Source organism: Budorcas taxicolor, chromosome 2 (assembly GCF_023091745.1).
Source record: "Budorcas taxicolor isolate Tak-1 chromosome 2, Takin1.1, whole genome shotgun sequence".
Taxonomy (NCBI): Eukaryota; Metazoa; Chordata; class Mammalia; order Artiodactyla; family Bovidae; genus Budorcas; species Budorcas taxicolor.
In genome coordinates, this window is record NC_068911.1 from 135,707,489 (window position 1) to 135,726,068 (window position 18,580).

General features: G+C 35.5%; 1 protein-coding gene across 1 annotated transcript in view; it reads left to right on the top strand.

Moving 5' to 3' along the window:
- The first annotated feature begins 10,351 nt into the window (after positions 1-10,351).
- Positions 10,352-18,580, top strand: part of CARF (calcium responsive transcription factor) — a 38,041-nt gene continuing 29,812 nt past the window's right edge. Inside the window, exons 1-5 of the mRNA XM_052635760.1 lie at positions 10,352-10,420; positions 10,859-11,086; positions 14,587-14,707; positions 15,735-15,864; positions 16,734-16,818. Of these exons, the coding sequence (XP_052491720.1) occupies positions 10,352-10,420; positions 10,859-11,086; positions 14,587-14,707; positions 15,735-15,864; positions 16,734-16,818 (633 nt within the window). The remainder of the gene's footprint in view (positions 10,421-10,858; positions 11,087-14,586; positions 14,708-15,734; positions 15,865-16,733; positions 16,819-18,580) is intronic.

The window sequence follows — 18,580 nt, forward strand, 5'->3', positions numbered from 1 at the left end:
CGAGGCTGCCCTTCCTCAAGATCCAGCCCATAAACATCAACTACCTATTCCTAGAGTAGGAATCGTCGATTAGCGAGGCATAGTTTTAAAGGCGTCGCGTCTCTTCAATTTTTTTTGTATTTAAAAATATATATATATTTAAGCTTGCGATCGATTATGGAGATAGAGGCCCGTTTCAAACCGACTTCTCTCTGTTTGAAATGTTAACAGGCTATCCTTAGTCGCGATAATTCAGACACAGCTCTTAGATACTACGACTCCCAGAAAGCAGCGCTTCTCAGATGATGTAGCCACTGGGAATTGTAGTCTTTTTTACCACGCTGCCCTCAGGCTATCTTCTTTGCATTAAACCTTTCCGACTCCAGGCAACGACCTATTATATTTCCTCGGCCTTCAGCTTTAATTTGCTAAAGTCTTTCCGGGTTTAATTTCTCAAGCACACTCCCAATCAAGACTCTCAGTCTACCGAGATTTCTCTAGGGCTCCAGCTACTAGCCTCAGGCTTTAGATCCAGGTGAGAGGCGGGGATACGGGAAAAAAAAAAAATGAACCAATCAGGAAGGAAACACGCGACGGTGGCTGATCAGGATCTTTTTCTAAAGCGGCTGCGCTGCGCGCTCCCGGTGGCCGCGGCTGCGCACTGTACTGGTCTCCATGGCGCGGCCTCGGAACCAAGACGAGGTTGAGTAGACTCGTTTTGAATTTTCTCCCCTCTGCTCCAACACTTTGTGGACTTCCCTTCTCGCCCTCTAGGGCGCTCTGCGGCGGCGGGACTGGGGAAGTCGGAGGTTTGGTAGAGCTGTCTACGCCGGCGGGCGAGACGCTACCTCCCAACCCGCTCCCCACCCCCCCCGCCCTTTCTTTCTGCTGCCTCCTCCTGTCACCTCCTGACCCGCCGGGTCCCTGAGCAAGCGCCAGCCCCCGCCCCCGGGAGCCGCGGGCCTCAGTGGCGTCTTCCGGGCCCCGCCTCGGGCCGTGTTCGGGGCCCCACCTGAAGAGGCCTATTGCTCCCCTCCCGGTCCCTGCCCGGACGGGGGCCCCGGACCCGGGACAGGCAGGCTGGAGGATATCCGAGTTAGGTGTGAGGAGGGCTGCCGAGCCTGAGTACGCACTGGCACGGAAGAGGAGGACAGGACCCCTGGGCGGGAGCGCCCACTATGTGGTCCTTTGCGCGGCCCCGCTTTTCAGGGTTCTTTTTTCTCTTTATGACATCCTTTATACCTTCCTTAGGCTTCCCTGGTCGCTCAGAGGGTAAAGCGTCTGCCTACAATGCGGGAGACCCAGGTTCAATCCCTGGGTGGGGAAGATCCCCTGGAGAAGGAAATGGGAACCCACTCCAGTACGCTTGCCTGGAAAATTCCATGGATGCAGGAGCCTGGTAGGCTACAGTCCATGGGATCGCATAGAGTCGGACACGACTGAGCGACTTTCACTTTTATACCTTGCTTATGGAAGGCGAAAGGCGTCCTCCCACACCTTCTCCCTGCGCTTGTTTTTTTTTTCTTTTTTTTTTCAACTTTTTTTGGTCTTGACATTATCCAGACGCCTATATCTTACTCTCAAACGGTCCAGAGAACTATTCTAATGGAATGTAGTTGTTTTTCTGAGGGAGGATGGATGGAGAGATACTATCCAGCTCTCTCAGTCGCTTTTTAAGGCGTTCGCCAGAAAAGCTTCAAGAGGGAGGCTTAAAAAGACAGCATTTTAGAGTAAGGCACAACTGGATTGCAAGATTGTGGGCAAAGCGGACCGTGTGCAGGTGTAGACAACTGAAGCGTTCCTCTATTACGTTGCTTAAAGATGTACTACAAAAGACATACGGTGTTTAAGTCAACCATAGACTATGAGAAGGAATTTGAGCAATTATAAGCGAAAAATAATCAGTTAACAGAGCGCAGTGATAATGAAACTAGGAGTATTTTCAGTTTACTCACCTTCCTAGAGTGCAGGCTGTGGAACCTGAAGGCCTGGGTTTAATCCTGCCTCAGCTTATTTATGAACCTCTCTGTGCCACATCTTGGTCAGCAGTGAGATTAAGTGCCTCATAGTAGATGTCAACTATTCCATGGTTGTCCTTTATGTATTAGTTTAACTAGGAGCTCTGCGGATGTGAACAACTTAAGAAAGACTAGCCTCATGGTTAGAGGAATAAGAAGGGAAAACCTCTGTGCTAATGGGTCTAGGAAAGGACTGGGCTTGCAGATAGAAGCGGTGGCCATGTAACCACGTGATTCAGTGTAATTGTGAGGGTTTGTATGCATTATCTAGACCACCTGAAACTTGAAACTCTCAATTGAAGTCTTGCAACGTAATACATAGTTTTGAATTTGGTGGAAGTAAAAAGAAATTTGACAACTTCAAACATCATTTGCCTTTAATCATAAGTGATTCTTTAGTTACAGTAGTAAAATTGTCTGAATTTAAAATCAGAACCTGAAATAAATCGTATAGGTTCTTCAGATAATTTTTAGTTGATAATATATTATTTGTTAAAATGCAGCGTTAAATGTGTAATCAGGTTAATTCATTTTTAGCTATCGATTTGAAATTTATCAAAATAAGAAAATACTATTGTGATACTCAATACAGGTTCATCCTAATTCGAATGAAAAATTTTTCTATGATCAGTAAGATACAGAACCTAAATATGTGCTTAATAAGATAAAACTTCAACTTGCAAAGTAGAATGTTGAATTCACTAAAATACGTTTTTCATTTGACTGAGACTTTTAGTTAAGGGATACAGTATTATATCCCTTATATGGATATGTAAGGAGATATATATATATATTACTTTTAGTTATTATAACACTTCTAGTTAAGGTGTTTCAAGATACCTGAACACCTAGTATGAGGGCTTTGGTTTTATTTCATCAGTGGCTTATGTGTCATATTCAGTGTTTCCTTTATATAATACCTAGAGTAGTTAGTATTTTTACTTTTGAATGTTTCTCTTAACTATTGGAACATTAACATCAAGCTTTTGGTTCTAATGATTTCCTACATGATTTGTTTACTAAGGTCCTTATGGAGACTCTGTTGTCTGGATAACTACAGTTGGAAAATGTTTCCCTTTATTAAACTTTTGTTTTGTCTGTATGTAATGGCATGGTGTGGTATGATATTGATACAAAGACAGCGTGGGTGTTGGAGTCCTATTGATTTTGGTGATTTTTTTCCTTCTTAGTTTAGAATCTGAGCTGTTAATGTTATGTGATCTTAAGCAAGTTACTTGACATCTTTGGTTTTCTTATCTATAAATAGAGATAATAAGGTCTATCTCAGAATCATTGTGGAGATTAAATGAAATAATTTGTAACTCCCTCAAAGAGCAAAGAGATAAAAAGAGGTATGTACAGGGTAAGTAATAAGTAGAAACCAAGGTTACAGGGAAGTTTCTAGAGAGGGCTGCTGCTGCTGCTAAGTCACTTCAGTTGTGTCCGACTCTTTGCAACCCCATATACGGTAGCCCACCAGGCTCCCCCATCCCTGGAACTCTCCAGGCAAGAACACTGGAGTGGGTTGCCATTTCCTTCTCCAATGCGTGAAGGTGAAGTCACTCAGTCGTGCCCGACTCTTTCTGACCACAAGGACTGCAGCCCACCAGGCTCCTCTGTCCATGAGATTTTCCAGGCAAGAGTACTGGAGTGGATTGCCATTTCCTTATCCAGTAGAGAGGGCAAACCTTAAATAAAAGAAATACTGTGAATAGTGACCTTAAGTTTTTTTCACTGAAAAACGAAAAGTTGAAATGTATTGCTTATTGTTTATATATATTTGAGTACATTTACCATTTTGATGTTGCTCTAACACACTGTAACTTTCAAAGTCCATCTGTTAAAAAATACTTTGTAAAATATTTGTGAACTAGGAGTCTTGATGTAATTTTTGACACCACTGATTCATAGCAATTTTGTATACATCATAGAAGGAACATTTGTATTGTTTTACCTACCCTAAAAGATGAGGGAAATTGTATTTTCTAAAGTACTTTTGAGCAGTATTTTTTTAATGTAGTTTAATAAAGATCAGACACTAATTTTAAATATAAGATTTTAATATCTTTTAAATCTTGGGACATTAATCAAGGTACCTAGAATTAAGAGAAACTCTAAACTCAAGTGGCTTCATCTTTCAATTAATCTGTTTTGGGATTTACTCTTAGATTATTGGCTTTTAACAGATAAATTTTACCACACAAATGCTTCTAGAGAAAACAACAAAACAATCAAATATTAAGACAATTTTTTAGAACTTAACAGTGAGAATTACCTTTAATGTTTTGAACAAATAAATTTGCTGTTAAACAAAATCAAAACAGAGGTAGCCCTATTACAATCCACGGAAATTTGAGTAACTACAGAGTGAATGGTGTCTTCCCCTCTACCATATATTCAATACATGTGTATAAATAATAAAAAGCCCCTTTTTCCTATGAATTTAAAACATTCTGATTTAACAATTTCTTCCTATTTGCTTTCGGTATAAGATAAAATCCACTTTTTAAAATGTGACATGAAATATTCTATAAAGCAGTTTGCCAGCAAAATTTAATGGCCTTAGTGTGGGTTCTGAACGCCAATTATTTATAACCTTCTAGATTATAGATTTAATGCTTTCTTTTTTCTTTCTGTTTATCCCATTCCATACTACTTAGGAAATAAGCTTATCAATTTAATCCCAAGATTTTATGGGAGGTGCTGTATGAGGAGGGGGGCCTTTATTCTCAAGCTTCTGTGGCTCCGAATTAGTAAATATGTCCAATCACTAAGTATTTCCCTTGTGGAGAAAAATGCAATTTACTGTGAACATCTTTGTTTCTGTAGTAGTTACAGAATGTGAGAGTTTGAAACAAGGCCTTTGTCTGAATGCCCAGCACAGAGAGGTAATGGCAGTCTTCCATAAAGGTAGTTCCAGGCTTTGTTTCACTTTGAGTTAATTGTTGGGTTAACTATACCAGACTGGTAATGGCTACAGTAAAATCTGCATAACAAAAGCTAGTAGATTTCTCTATGTGTAGGAAAATAAATATACATTGAATACCTTCTCTTTACAGAGAAAATGCTGCTGTGAAGACATAATTATAACTTTCAATAAATGAAGTCACAACCATCATGATTTAGTGCTCCCCAAAGAAGAAATTCAGTGGAAAAGAGGGTATTTCTGGGGATAGTAGAATGCGTGAGACCTGAATTTAAACTTGAGCTACTGCCTGAAGGTAATAATTTTATTTTTTGACTAATTGAAAGTAACAGCTCTATAAAAGTTAACTATTCTCTATTACATATTAATGAAAAAGTCAAATTACGCGTTTTGTATAGGTACTTTGTTTTGTTTATGGTTACCAGTTGGAATAGAACATTTTATTCCTAGCAATTTAGTCTTAATATCTTCATTCTTTGAAACCTTACTTTGAGGTGGTTAATTGAAAGTTAGGGATAATAATCTATAGTATGTGCTGACATCGAGGTTAGATGGGAAATTTGGGTATTTTAAGTCACTGCAGTTGTCAGGATTGAGGAGTATAATGCAAATTGATGGAAGAATTAGGGAAGGCAGGAGTAATAGTTTTCACTTTATTCAAATTATTTTTTGAAAAGGATGTCTGTAATTTTAAAAGTATTTTTCTCCATTTCAACAATAAATCAGGTCAACAGATATTGACACCCACTTTTTCTTACAATAACCACAAAAGCCTTTTTTATCATGTAGTACTACTCCATACTAAATGTACTGCATAAAGGAAAATTTTGAGTTTTGAATTCCCAGAAGACAGTAGGAAAGAAGTTACCTTTCTTCCATTTGCAAAATTCCAGTCTGGTCAAGGAGAAGGCAGTGGCAACCCACTCCAGTACTCTTGCCTGGAAAATCCCATGGACGGAAGAGCCTGGTAGGCTGCAGTCCATAGGGTTGCTGAAGAGTCGGACACGACTGAGTGACTTCACTTTCCCTTTTCACTTTCATGCATTGGAGAAGGAAATGGCAACCCACTCCAGTGTTCTTGCCTGGAGAATCCCAGGGACGGGGGAGCCTGGTGGGCTGTCGTCTATGGGGTTGCACAGAGTTGGACACGACTGAAGCGACTTAGCAGCAGCGGCAGCAGCAGTCTGGTCAAAGTTCTGAAGTAAGTAGTTTATATGTGGCAAGCGTCCTGTGTTATTATCCCATCCCTTTACTAGTGCGGGCTTCCCCTGTGGCTCAGCCGGTAAAGAATCCGCCTGCAATGCTGGAGACCTGGATTCAATCCCTGGGTTGGGAAGATCCCCTGGAGAAGGGAAAGGCTACCCACCCCAGTATTCTGACCTGGAGAATTCAGAGAATACAGTCCATGGGGTCACAGAGTGGGGCACAGCTGAGCGACCTTCACTTTCACTAGTACCCTTCTCCAGGGCACTCATCCTGCCTCCCTCTTCACTACAGCATCTCACTCAGGCCTGCAAAATCCCTTTTAAAGTGCTCTGAGCCTCAAACGTACTTGCTTTCTAACCTCCAAGTTCCAATTTTTCAGGGTAGTTGTTTTTAACGTATGTTAAAGGAAAAAAGTTATTATATAAATATATACAAATTTGTCAATGACTGATAATCTCTCCAGAGTTTTTCTTTTTAAGAAAAAAGACCTTGTTAACTCCAATGAAAATTTCATTGATCAAATTTCAAATAGGGTAAGGGAAAGCAAGTGAAGAAAAGTGTACATAAACCAGTAAGGGGTGATTTGCAGTGGACTCAGGGTACATATTAGGAACCTGAGAGTAAGTTTTCAGAATTTTTCCCCTAAGCTGTTTTCACTTTTTACCTCTCTGTCCTAAGGTCTGCTTTTGGATCTGTTTACAGAATATTTTCTCAGTGACTGCAATTCCTGCATAGTTAGAATTCTAGCTTTTTCATGAGGTCAGAGATGTTTAGATTTCTTGTAGGAGGGCTTTTGTGTATTAGAGACTGCCTGTAATTAAATTTCAACCAGGAATAGTTGAGAACAGAAATTAAGAATTTCTTTAGCACGTTTAGTTTGCCAACCTGTCAAAAAACAAAACAAAACATTAAAGCCATGACTAATGAAGAAAGGGATTCCTTGATGGGTCAGCAGTAAAGAATCAGCCTTCAGTGCAGAAGACACAGGAGATGCAGGTTCCATCTCTCTGAGTCGGGAAGATCCCCTGGGGAAGAAAATGGCAACCCACTCTAGTAATTTTGCTTGGAAAATCCCACGGAAAGAGGAGTCTGGTAGGCTATAGTCCATGGGTCACAAAGAGTCAGACATGACTTAATGACTAACAACAACAAATAAGTCTTAATGCCTTACATGTGAAACTGGACTAAGTAACTGAATCACAGTGTTGTTGAAAGGATTAAATAGAATGACATGTATACAACACTGAGCCTAGTGCTTTACTGTGGTGAGTGCTCAATAAATGATAACTGTATAATGCTGAACCTCAATTTACTTTTCTATAAATTGTTGATACTAGGTCCTACATCACAGAACAAGAGTAATTATTAATAATACTAGCTAGTAATTATTAAGTGAGCTTCTGTGGTGACTCAGATGGTAAAGAATCTGACTGCAACCCAGGGTTTGATCCCTGGGTCTGGAAGATTCCCCTGGAGAAGGGAATGGCTACTCAATCCAGTATTCTTGCCTAGAGAATTCCATGGACAGAGGAGCCTGGCAGGCTACAGTCGATGGGGTTCAAAAAAAATATGATAAGCATTCAGTAAGCATTAAATGATTTTATAGCTATGATAATTAAATTAATAATCCTTATTCTGTGTTAATAGTGCTGATATTTAAAAATTAGAATAAAGTCTTAAAATATTTCTTTTTTTTTCTTTTCATCAAAGGTTTTTATTTCAGCTGCCTAAGGACTTTGGCTTTCTGCTTTCTGGTTCTGAACACAGCCTAGATTTTCTGACCACTGGAAAAGGGCAATCCAGATTCGTTGCGACCCCATGGACTGTAGCCTGCCAGGCTCCTCTGTCCATGGGATTTCCCAGGCAAGAATCAAAAATATTTCTTAATGTCACCATGTCTAGACAGTAAATATCTCAATGTATTTAATTTACTTAAAAAAATTGTATTCTTGACAGCAGTAGTTTCAATTTTAAGTCCCTCAGTAGGACGTGAATTAATTGGATCTAAACTCTGTGAACGTTTTTTGTTTGAATAGTTATTTTTATACTCAGTGCACATTAGAAGTCAGTCAATAAATGACAGTTAAATTAATTTTAGAAGTCATCAGGATAATCAACTATTAGGAACATAAAATCTTAGAACTGAGTGGGATCTTTAATGAACTAGTAATTGGAATTCATAAAAGTTGACATTGGTTTTCATCAAATCTGGACTGACCCTTTGTTTTTTACTACATGCAAAATGTTGAATTTAAAACAGTAATATTGAAATAGAACTAGTAGGTCATCTGAAAATGTAAGACTTTTTGTAATTTTTTAAAGATAGTATAGAAAAGTACATATAGAAGCTTTATACTAAGCCCAGGTAAATTTTGATTACATCAATGAGATGACTGATATTTAACAGATTTTTGTCTTCAAGAATCAAATTATTTATAGATAGGTGTATTTTTAATCTTAGTTTACATAATTATAGGTAGTAGGAATAATTTATTAGGTACTGACAGTGTCCTGGGAATTGCATCAAGCCCTTTGCATACATTATTTTGTTTAATCTTTTTAACAGCCTTGTGAGGGAGATGCAGTATAAATGCCAATTTGCAGGAGAGAAAAACTAAATCTCAGAGTAGTTAACTAAGTATAAAGCTGAAATTTAAACCCAGACCATTTGACTACAGAGCACTGTCTTCAACTGTTTTATACAGTTTTATAGACAAAGCTTTCTCAATTTTTATTTTATAAGTTAATGAAGAAGTAATGCATTTTCTTGTTCATCCTAACTGCAGCATTGTCTAGAGTACAGTAACTTAACCAAAAATTTCAAGATAATTTTTAAATTCATATACTATGGTTTGTTACTGGCTTTAGTTTACAGACACTCTGATTGCTTTTTAAATATAAGATTTTTTTTTTTAGAAAGGTTTGTTTTGATTTTTTTGGCTGCACCACGTGGCATACGGGATCTCAGTTCCCCAACCAGGGATCAAAACCCAGGCCTGGTGGTGAAAGCACTGAGTCCTAACCACTGGACTGCCAGGGAATTTTCTTCCTTTTTTTTTTTTAAACCCTCTTCATCTATATCTCCCACTGCCAACCCCCTTGCTTGTGGCAACCACCAGTCTGTTCTCTGTATCTGTGAGCTTACATTTGTTTAAGATTCCACATATGAGAGAGGTCATACAGCATTTGTCTTGCTTTAGCTATATAGTTTTATGGCTTCTTTAGTGAAGTGTCCTTCAAATATGTTGCCTACTGTTGATTGGGTTGTTGTCTTATAATTGAGCCAAACCAGTTCTTTACAGAGTTTGAATACAGAAAAAGTTTTTTCTAAGTGTATGTTCTGCAAATATATTCTCCTGATCTGTAATGAGCAAATTTCATCACTTTAAAAAAGTCCAATTTGTAGACTTTTATATTTCATGCTTTTTGTGTCCTGTTTAAGGTATCTCTGCTAAACACAAAGTCAAAAGATTTTCTCTACTGCTTTTGTCTAGAAGTTTTATAGTTTTATAGTCTATGATACATTTCAGGTTAATCTTTGATATGAGGTAAGGGTCAAAGTTTATTGTTTGACATACAGTGATTTAGCAATATCCCCAGGGAATAAGGCAATTTTGGAGGTATATGTGGGGGCAAAATCGCCACCTGTTGAAAACCACTGTACTACACCTAATCTTTTTGGAATACAGATTTCTTCCTTTTCAAAGCTTGTCATTGCAATGTTAAGTGGTATAATTTTATGTTATGGTAAGAGTTGTATGTATATAATCTCCATCTGCACCAAAATATCATTTAAAATTATGTAATGCTATCATATGGCATATCTCATAAAATTAAACATTTTCATTTAGAGTAAATCTTTGTAAAATGAGAATTTTAGAAGTGTCTGAAAGCATGTAAGAAGTGTCTGTCACATAGCAGCAATCTTAATAAACTAGTACATGTGTATAATTAAGGATAGGGTGAGTAAACTACATAACACTAATCTTTGCTCTGCCTTGAATTTACTCTGGTGCCTTTGCAAATCATTTAACAAATTTATTTTCTTAATCTTACAGGGTATAAATGACTTAACCTAAGTTGTATGGGGTAATACAGAGAGATGAGGAATTTATTTAAGACAAACATTCTATAAAAATATTATGTATTTTATTTGATCAGGCATTTAAACTCTTTCAGCTATTAAACAACAGAATAAAATGGAACTGAATATGATATCAGCATGGAACAGTCTGTTGATTCATTAAAAGTCAACCATAATGATTCTGAAGAGTCAAAAACAGATTCTCAGGTATTTAAAGTAGGAATTCAACTGGGAACTTTTTTTCCATTCAAAGGGAAAACAAATAGTGTTATATTTAATATATTCAAGAATTTTAACATTTAATTTTCCATAATCCTGTCATTTATTTAATTTTATATTATAGAACTTAATAAAGTGATATATTCATGAAGATTTATGTATAAAGAAAAATATGCATGTTGAATTACATTTCATCATTTCACGTTGCATTCCAATGAACAATTTTCAGTAAAATAATAATAAAATTCAACAGTTTCACTTAAGAACTCCTGTCTGTATCATTCTGAATTGATAACCCTTATAAAAAGTAAAGTGAATAATGAACTGAAAAATGAATGTTTCCATTTTTTTATCATAAACATTCTATGTTTTAAAAAATTGTGACATATTCTACAAACACTCAAGTGACTTTTTTGTTTACAAAAGCATCTAACCTATATGGACTCCAGTGAGCCTTCTTTTGGACAAGATGGTTCGCCTAGAGTTTTACCTGTTACTACTCCTGAAGAGGACAGTTCACTCACATCTCAGAATATACCAGGGCCCCTGACTCAGACACAGACCCTTTCTGCAGAGCAGTTCCATCTAGTGGACCAAAATGGGCAACCTATTCAATATGAGCTTCAGTCATTGGGGGATTCTAACGCACAAATGGTGAGTAGGTTTTTAAAATAACCAATTTTCTTCTGTTTGGCAAATGTATTAGTCTAACTTGATGACCTTAATTTTTTGACACTATTGATTTATATTCCTTTGAAAACACTGTCTCTATGATACTCATTTTTAAGTTATGTAAGGATTTTAAAAGATTTCCTAGGAATTCTCTGCTGGTCCAGTGGCTAACACTCCATGCTTTCTTTGCCATGGACTCAGGTTTGATCCCTGGTTGGGGAACTAACGCATGCTGTGTCGTGCAATCAGAAATAAAATGAAATAGATTATTTCCTTTCACAACTACAAATAGTACTTCAAACCAATATAGCCCAGCTACCACCTTGTCTAGGCAAACTTGTGCTTTGAGACCAGTTGGAAATGTAACATAATTGGTCACTAGTGCTAACGTGCCAGAGCTTACATATAACTTACATTTATTTTTTGTTTATACATTTAACTGAACTCAAGGTTATTTGCTCTATCAGTATCTCATTTACTGATTTGCATGCCACATGCTGGTGTGCTTTCTTGAAGAAAAAGAAAGCAATGAAAGTACCAATGAAATGATGGAATTTAGACATACTCTTATTGATTTTATAGGTCAATATGTAGATGTCATGTGAATAACAATGTATAAAATTGAAAATGGTGCTTTAAACTGTTAGGCAGTATTTATGACCAAGTTCATAAGTTGAGTAATAAAGGTGAAAGATGGTTTTGATTGAAATAAAATTGAGAAAAACTTCTAAATTGCTCTCTGATTAATAATATATTATCAATAATATGAACAATAATATATCTGTTTTGGTTGTTTTTTCAAATTTTCCTGCAGTAAATTTTAATTTAGTAATAAAAATTACTTTTAAAATCTTAACTTCAAATATCAATTATGCTTAAGTAGGCAGCCATTTATAATAACCCAAAATTAACCTTTGTTTTTGTTTCTAGTCTAGAGCATTCTAGAGTTAATAATCTATGTCCTTTGGCTCCCTTTTAATCCACCTAAATTTTGGGGTTGAGAGTTATTGACTGAGAGGGGGCTAATTGTAGACAACTTTTTTGTGTTATGTTCAAGCTCAACATTTTCTGGGCTTCAGGACTGAAATGCAAAGTAAGGGTAAGCTTCTGTAACCATACTGTTATCACCATCAGATTAATAACAAATAATTTAGATGTGAACAGATCCATTTTCATATTTCATGTTCAGAATGAAATACTTCTGTAATTTCCCCTGATATTTGACATTTATTCTAGTTTCTATCAGAACATTTAGAAAGTCTGTATACTCTAATGGAAGGATATAAGAGTCTGAATGTATAAAGGGTGCTCATTTTACACATGGTAACTTTCCTAAAAAGCATGTTGAAATTATTTATTTATCTGGGTCTGAAAAAAGTTGGAGGTTTCATTCTCTCTGTAATTGTATTAAATTTTCTATCTGCAGTAATTATAAAGGTGATTTTTACACTATTTGGGGTAGGAGGTGATATAGAGAGTTATTTGAAGTTGTGAAATAAGGAAACATGTTATGAACTTGGAAATAAATGTAAGCAACAAAATGTAACTAGTTACTTTCTCCAAAGATCAGAAGCTGGTAATACTCTGGGAAACTTAGTGGAGATTTTAAATTTTTATTGTTTACTTTAAAATAGACTTTTAATTTTAAGATCAGTTTTAGGTTCACAGTAAAGTTGAGCAGAAAATACAGATTTCCCTCCCATATGCCCCTTGCCTTCATATATGCATAGATAGCTTTCCCCATTATCAGTATCTCCTAACAAGTAGAGCTTTTTGTAAGAAATGACTTTTTTTTTAAGCTATCAGTGAACTAGCAAAGTTTCTGTAGTGGGTGAATCTCCTATGGATGGGAAGAGGTTTTAGAGTGAATCAGGGATGATATTTTTTATTTACTAGAAATATTGTGCACAAAGAGCCAAGTAAATATAAAACTACTCATTAGCCAAGATTTTCTGATAATTTTCATGGTTGGCCTCAAATAGAATGTATTGCAGCAGATTTATTTTTCACATCTATCTAATCTCATTTATATGGAAAGAATTTAAAACTATTATTATTATTGTCTTTTTAAAGTCCAGCAGGGTTTTCGTATTGTTTTATTTTTGTCTTTTTTTTTAGGTTAAGTAACATCATCAGGTATTGGGAGGCAACATAGTACACTTGCGATTATGGGTAGAAGACTAAGGCAGTACAGAGTAGTGGTTAAAAGGAGTAGGACTGCTTGGGTTTGAATTTCAGCTCAGAACTGTATATATAGCTCTGTTACTTTACATGGGTTTTGTAACCTCTGTGTGATAATTTCCTCATGTATAAAATGTACATAGTTTATGAAGATTAAGGTACTATGTGGAAAGTCCTGCCACTAGCATGAACTCAACCAATGAAAGGCAGTTGTCATCATCAAGGGTTTACAGTGGTTTTTTTCATGCTGAGATGATAAGAGGTATGGCAAGATATGTTTAGCTCAACAAACACGATAAACATTGGTGGAAGGAAACAATTCCTAGTCTGAATTTCTGGGAAATGTTTATGATTGTACTTAAGGCATTCTATTTTGTTGTGGTTTAGGTTTGTTGTCGATGCCCCCCCCCCCCCCCCCCCCAAATTTAAAGTTTTTCAAATGACCCTCTTGAGTAAGAATACTGTCTCTATCAGGCCATTGGTAATGTTTCCATGTTTTACATACCAAAAGGGAGACTTGAGGTTGGAGTGCTTAAGGAGAGTTTCCTGCCTTAGGGAAAACTGAGGACAGGGGGTTTTGGGTAAAGCAGTAAAACTGTTAGTAGTTTTTTAGGTAATAAAGTTTATAAGGTGTCTAGAAAGTCTGGAAACAAAGGATAAACTTATTTTAAAATAATATTTTGGTTATATTTTAAATCATAGGCTCAAAATGTTTTTCTTCAGCTTACATGCTTTCTCAGTTTACATTCCTCTAAATTTGAGGCAATGAGTTCATTTGCTAAACTGAGAAAAAAAAAGGAAATAATAAATATACAATTTCCATATGTTTTCAAACTTTGGGGGCAGTCTGTATTATTCCTTATGGATCAAGACAGCATATAAAAAATGCGGAGCTATAAAAATCCTGTTTAAACATTTTACAAGTTACTGTTTTTAAATGAAAATTAAACTATGAGACTAGTGATTATCACACAAATAGGTCAAATGTGTGGATAATACATTATCTTTAATCCAGTCAGAGACTTGTTCAGCTTACTAAGTAATTAGACTTCATACCCATGCAATGATTAAGATCATAGAACATAGGGTCAGACTGCCTGTTTTGAATCCTAGCTTTACCGTTTATCAACTGAGAGACTTGGGGGGGAAGTAAAATGTTATGTACCTTGTGTTTTCATCTATAAAGTGAGGGAAATGATAGTATCCGTTGTTGAGATAGGCATGTCTAACAGTTTTCTAAGTAGTGATTCTGTTGAATCATTATAGACTTATGCACTTGATTTTTTTAAAATGCTTCCAAGATGATTGTTGCCAGCCCATCAGAAAATGGACAGGTGCTGCGTGTAATTCCATCTCCCCAGACAGGAATGACACAAATGATTATACCTCAGGGACCACTTGTGGATGAGAATAGTCCTCAAGGTGAGTAATTATGGGATATAGGGGATTTAAGAATGTTTCAAAGAACAAATGTATATTTCAGAAAATCACCCCATGAAAGTCAGTGCTAAAGTGGATTTCTTTGGGTAAGATTGTGAACTGAATGATTAGAAAAAGTTTCTTAGCCCAAATAAATTTCAAGTTCATTTTTCAACTCCTGTCTAGGTTAGCTGTCTATTTCATTTTGGAATTCTATGAAGCTGGTTGACTCTTGCTTCCTCCCAAATGACCAGTGAGCATAAAATAAATTCTTCTTAACTTTAATAACAGTAATAATAACAGCAATAATAACAAGAACATAGTGCTAATTGCTACTGGAGACATTTTATATTTGTATTTTTATCCATATTGTTGTTAGGCATGTGACATTCATTTGTAAAATGTTCTTCTCATCTCCTCTTTGCTCTTTTCTTCTTTACTTTGCTCCTTCAGATTGCGAAAGAATCATTCTCCTTATTTATTTTATTCTTTCTTTACCTATTTGATAATATCCCTATTATCCCTATTCTCTTCCTTTTGCTTTCTTTCCTTTTCCATCTATTTGAATCTCTTTTCTAACATCATAGCTACACTGTTGTGGTTTTTTCTTAGATAATGATTTAGGGTAGATATTCTTAATTTAGTGTTATGATTCTGTGTCTTTGATAGCAGTTGTTAAAACTTAAGAGAAAAAAACATAGTTTGCAGAAAACATAAACATGATATAGAAACAAAAAGGAGTTTTACATTTTCCTCTTATATTGTGGTTCTTTTAATATAAGTTGCTTCTGCCATTTTTATATCCTAGCTGTTCAATATAAGTTCCAAAACTTAATTATAAAACTTCAATAATCAGTTTTACAGTTTAAAAGCAAGTTTATGAGAGAAATTATCTGTAAAGTATCAGTTTTATTATCTTTAGCTTCAGAGCATATCTTCCCTTTCCTGTTTCACATATATTAGTTTCAGTTAGTTACATTCTCATCGTCTTTTAAAGTATTAATGTTGCTTTGCTCTTATTCTTGTTAAGATGTCTCCGAAGAGAAACCCAGTGACAGAAACTTAGCAGCTGTAAGAGTGGATGCTCTAGCAGACGGTGACAGTAGTTACATTCTTCATCCACAGGCATCCCTCACATTGCCCAAAAAGACAGTGACCAGGTGAGTCAGTGAGAAAGAGGAGCTCGTCTTTGTATATCACCATGGAAATCACTTTTTATGATATCACATTTAAGGCTGGCTTCCTATAGAGAAGATCAGAAATGCAAGGAATGGAACAAGGCATCATCAAGTACATCCTCAAATCATTTTAATAGCATCTTGGCAACAAGGAAACTACTTAAGAAGCTGTAAAAGATCAAAGCGCTACTTTACCTCAGTGACGCTTGCCTGTTATCTTTGAAGAACTCTGAAAACAGCTAGCATTAATAGAGTTTTTAAAATAAATATCTATTCTAGGTCCTGTAATTTTTAATGGTTCATCACATTTTATCACCTCTGTGGTAAATTGTTTAAAATGTTTTTGTTGATATCTATTTCAGCTTTTATTTTTGCCATAAAATAACACTCTTTATAATAATTTAGGGAAATACAGACATGGGTTTTGTATTGATATTTTAATTGTTCTATGAAAATATGTTAAAGTAAACACAAGTTAAGTGACATTTAATCTTAAACATAATATCGTGTTACTATTAATAAGTCACCTGAAGGTGGTTTATTAGCTCATTTTTTGTTAAATGAAAAATGTATAAGAATACAAAATACGCTCTGAGAAAGACACATAAAGCAGTTGAATTTGTTGAAACTACAGGTATTTGGAAAAACAAACTTAGACTTTAGCAATTGATAAAATAGTAGTGATTGAAAAAAAGCATAGTTACAACCATCAGAATAATCTTTCATCATTACAGTTTCTCCTTGATGACTTCAGTATTGTCTTTGACTGGCAAGAGGAAAAAGCAACTAAATGGCTCTATGTGTCTGTGTACCTGGTAATATATATTAATATATATTCTCACCTCTCCCAGGATACTCGAAGAACCTCTTTTGGCTCCACTCCAGCCACTTTCTTCTAACACACCTATATGGGCCTGCCGTCTTAGGAGCTGTGAGGTGAGTTAAAAAGTAATCCTTACGTAGATTGACTTAGTTGGTTATAAATATAATTCATTATCTACTTGAGTATAACTAATAGAGGCTGTGTCTGTAATATTTTATGTTTGTGCTCCTCATCTATAATTTTATTCCTTAGGGATTATAAGATCTGTTAAAGCAGAGATCATACAAATCCCTTCATTCTTCACTTACATTTCTTATCTTACAATCTTTTCCTTGTCTTCCATGAAACTTCATGTTTCTTTATGTTTAATCTTTTAATCATTCCTTCACTTTCTTTGCTTGCACTTTTTTGTTTTCATATTCTCAGTGGAAATTCTTTAAGGTTCACTGTTTGACCTTATCTTGTTTCTCTGTTTCTTATCCCTCGAAGAGCTTCCCAACTTTGTTGACTTTCAATTCTCACTTTTATAAAAATGATCCCAATTCTCTATGACCAGTTCTTTAATTCTTCCCTTGCTTTTGGCCCAGATCTCCAGCTACTTACTTGAAGCTTTACTTGAACTTTACCTCAAATTCACCATATCCTAAACAGAAATTATCTAACATACCACAACTAGCTCTACTTCCTAAATTTTTTGTCTGTATAATGACAAATACCATTTTCTTAGATATAAAGTTTTCGATTAATTTTTTTCCCATATTTAGATAATCACCTGATATTTTTAGTTTTTCCTTTAAAGTGGTTTAAAAAGAGCCTCTTCCACATAGCCTTTTATAATCTTGAACTCAGTTATAGTAACAGCCTCCCCATTGATCTCTTTGACTCTTCCATTTCTAGTCCTTACTGTGTGGTTTTCTAAAACTACCAATCTTTTTTTTTTTTTTTTGATGTGGGCCATTTTTAAAGTCTTCATTGAATTTGTTACAATATGGCTTCTGTTCTGTATGTTTTGGTTTTTTGGCCATGAGTCATGTGGGGTCTTCGTTCCCTGACCAGGGGATTGAATCCATACTCTCTGCATTAGAAGGTGAAATCTTAACCACTGTACCACTAGAGAAGTCCCTAAAACTACTTATCTTGACATACTGCTTTCATTATCTTTTCTCACTGCCCAGTAAGCTCCGTGTTATTTTTTCCACATCATTTAGCCACTTGTTACTAGCTTTCAAAATCATTCATAATCAGTTATCACTTAATCTTGTCCTATTTTATTTCTTACTTTTCTCCAGTTTATCTTTGATTTGTATTAGCCCAGTCTTCTTACTTTATACTAGCACTTTAGAATCTTCCTTTATGTCCCTCTTCAATTGTTTTTATATCCATTTCCTAATGTTATTTTTTTCCTTGTACTTACCTTTCTAACTACTATTCTTCAAATCCCAGTGCAAGTCCTATATATCTTTTGTGAAATATTCGAATAATTATTTTTTGCCTATTTCTCTCTCAAAATTCTTTGAAAATTATTACCATAACCATTCTTCATTATTTGCTAGCTTGGGTTATTCATTATTACATAACATTTAGACTATATACTTTTTGAGGAAAGGGATCATGGTTTTCTACATATAAACCATACATGATAATTAGTATTTAATTATTAAAATGCTTCATTGTTTTAAACATTCTTAAAATACAAGAAGGAAAAGCATTATGTTGGTTTTAGCATTTTGAGGAAATTTCTTATCATGAAGTCAATTGATGTATTATGTATGTTAGGACATTATCACTGTTTTTGCTTTTCTAAGTTACATACTTGTATGTATGTATAGATAGTAAGATTTTTTTTCCCCTCACCTTTTTGTTAGTCATGGTTTT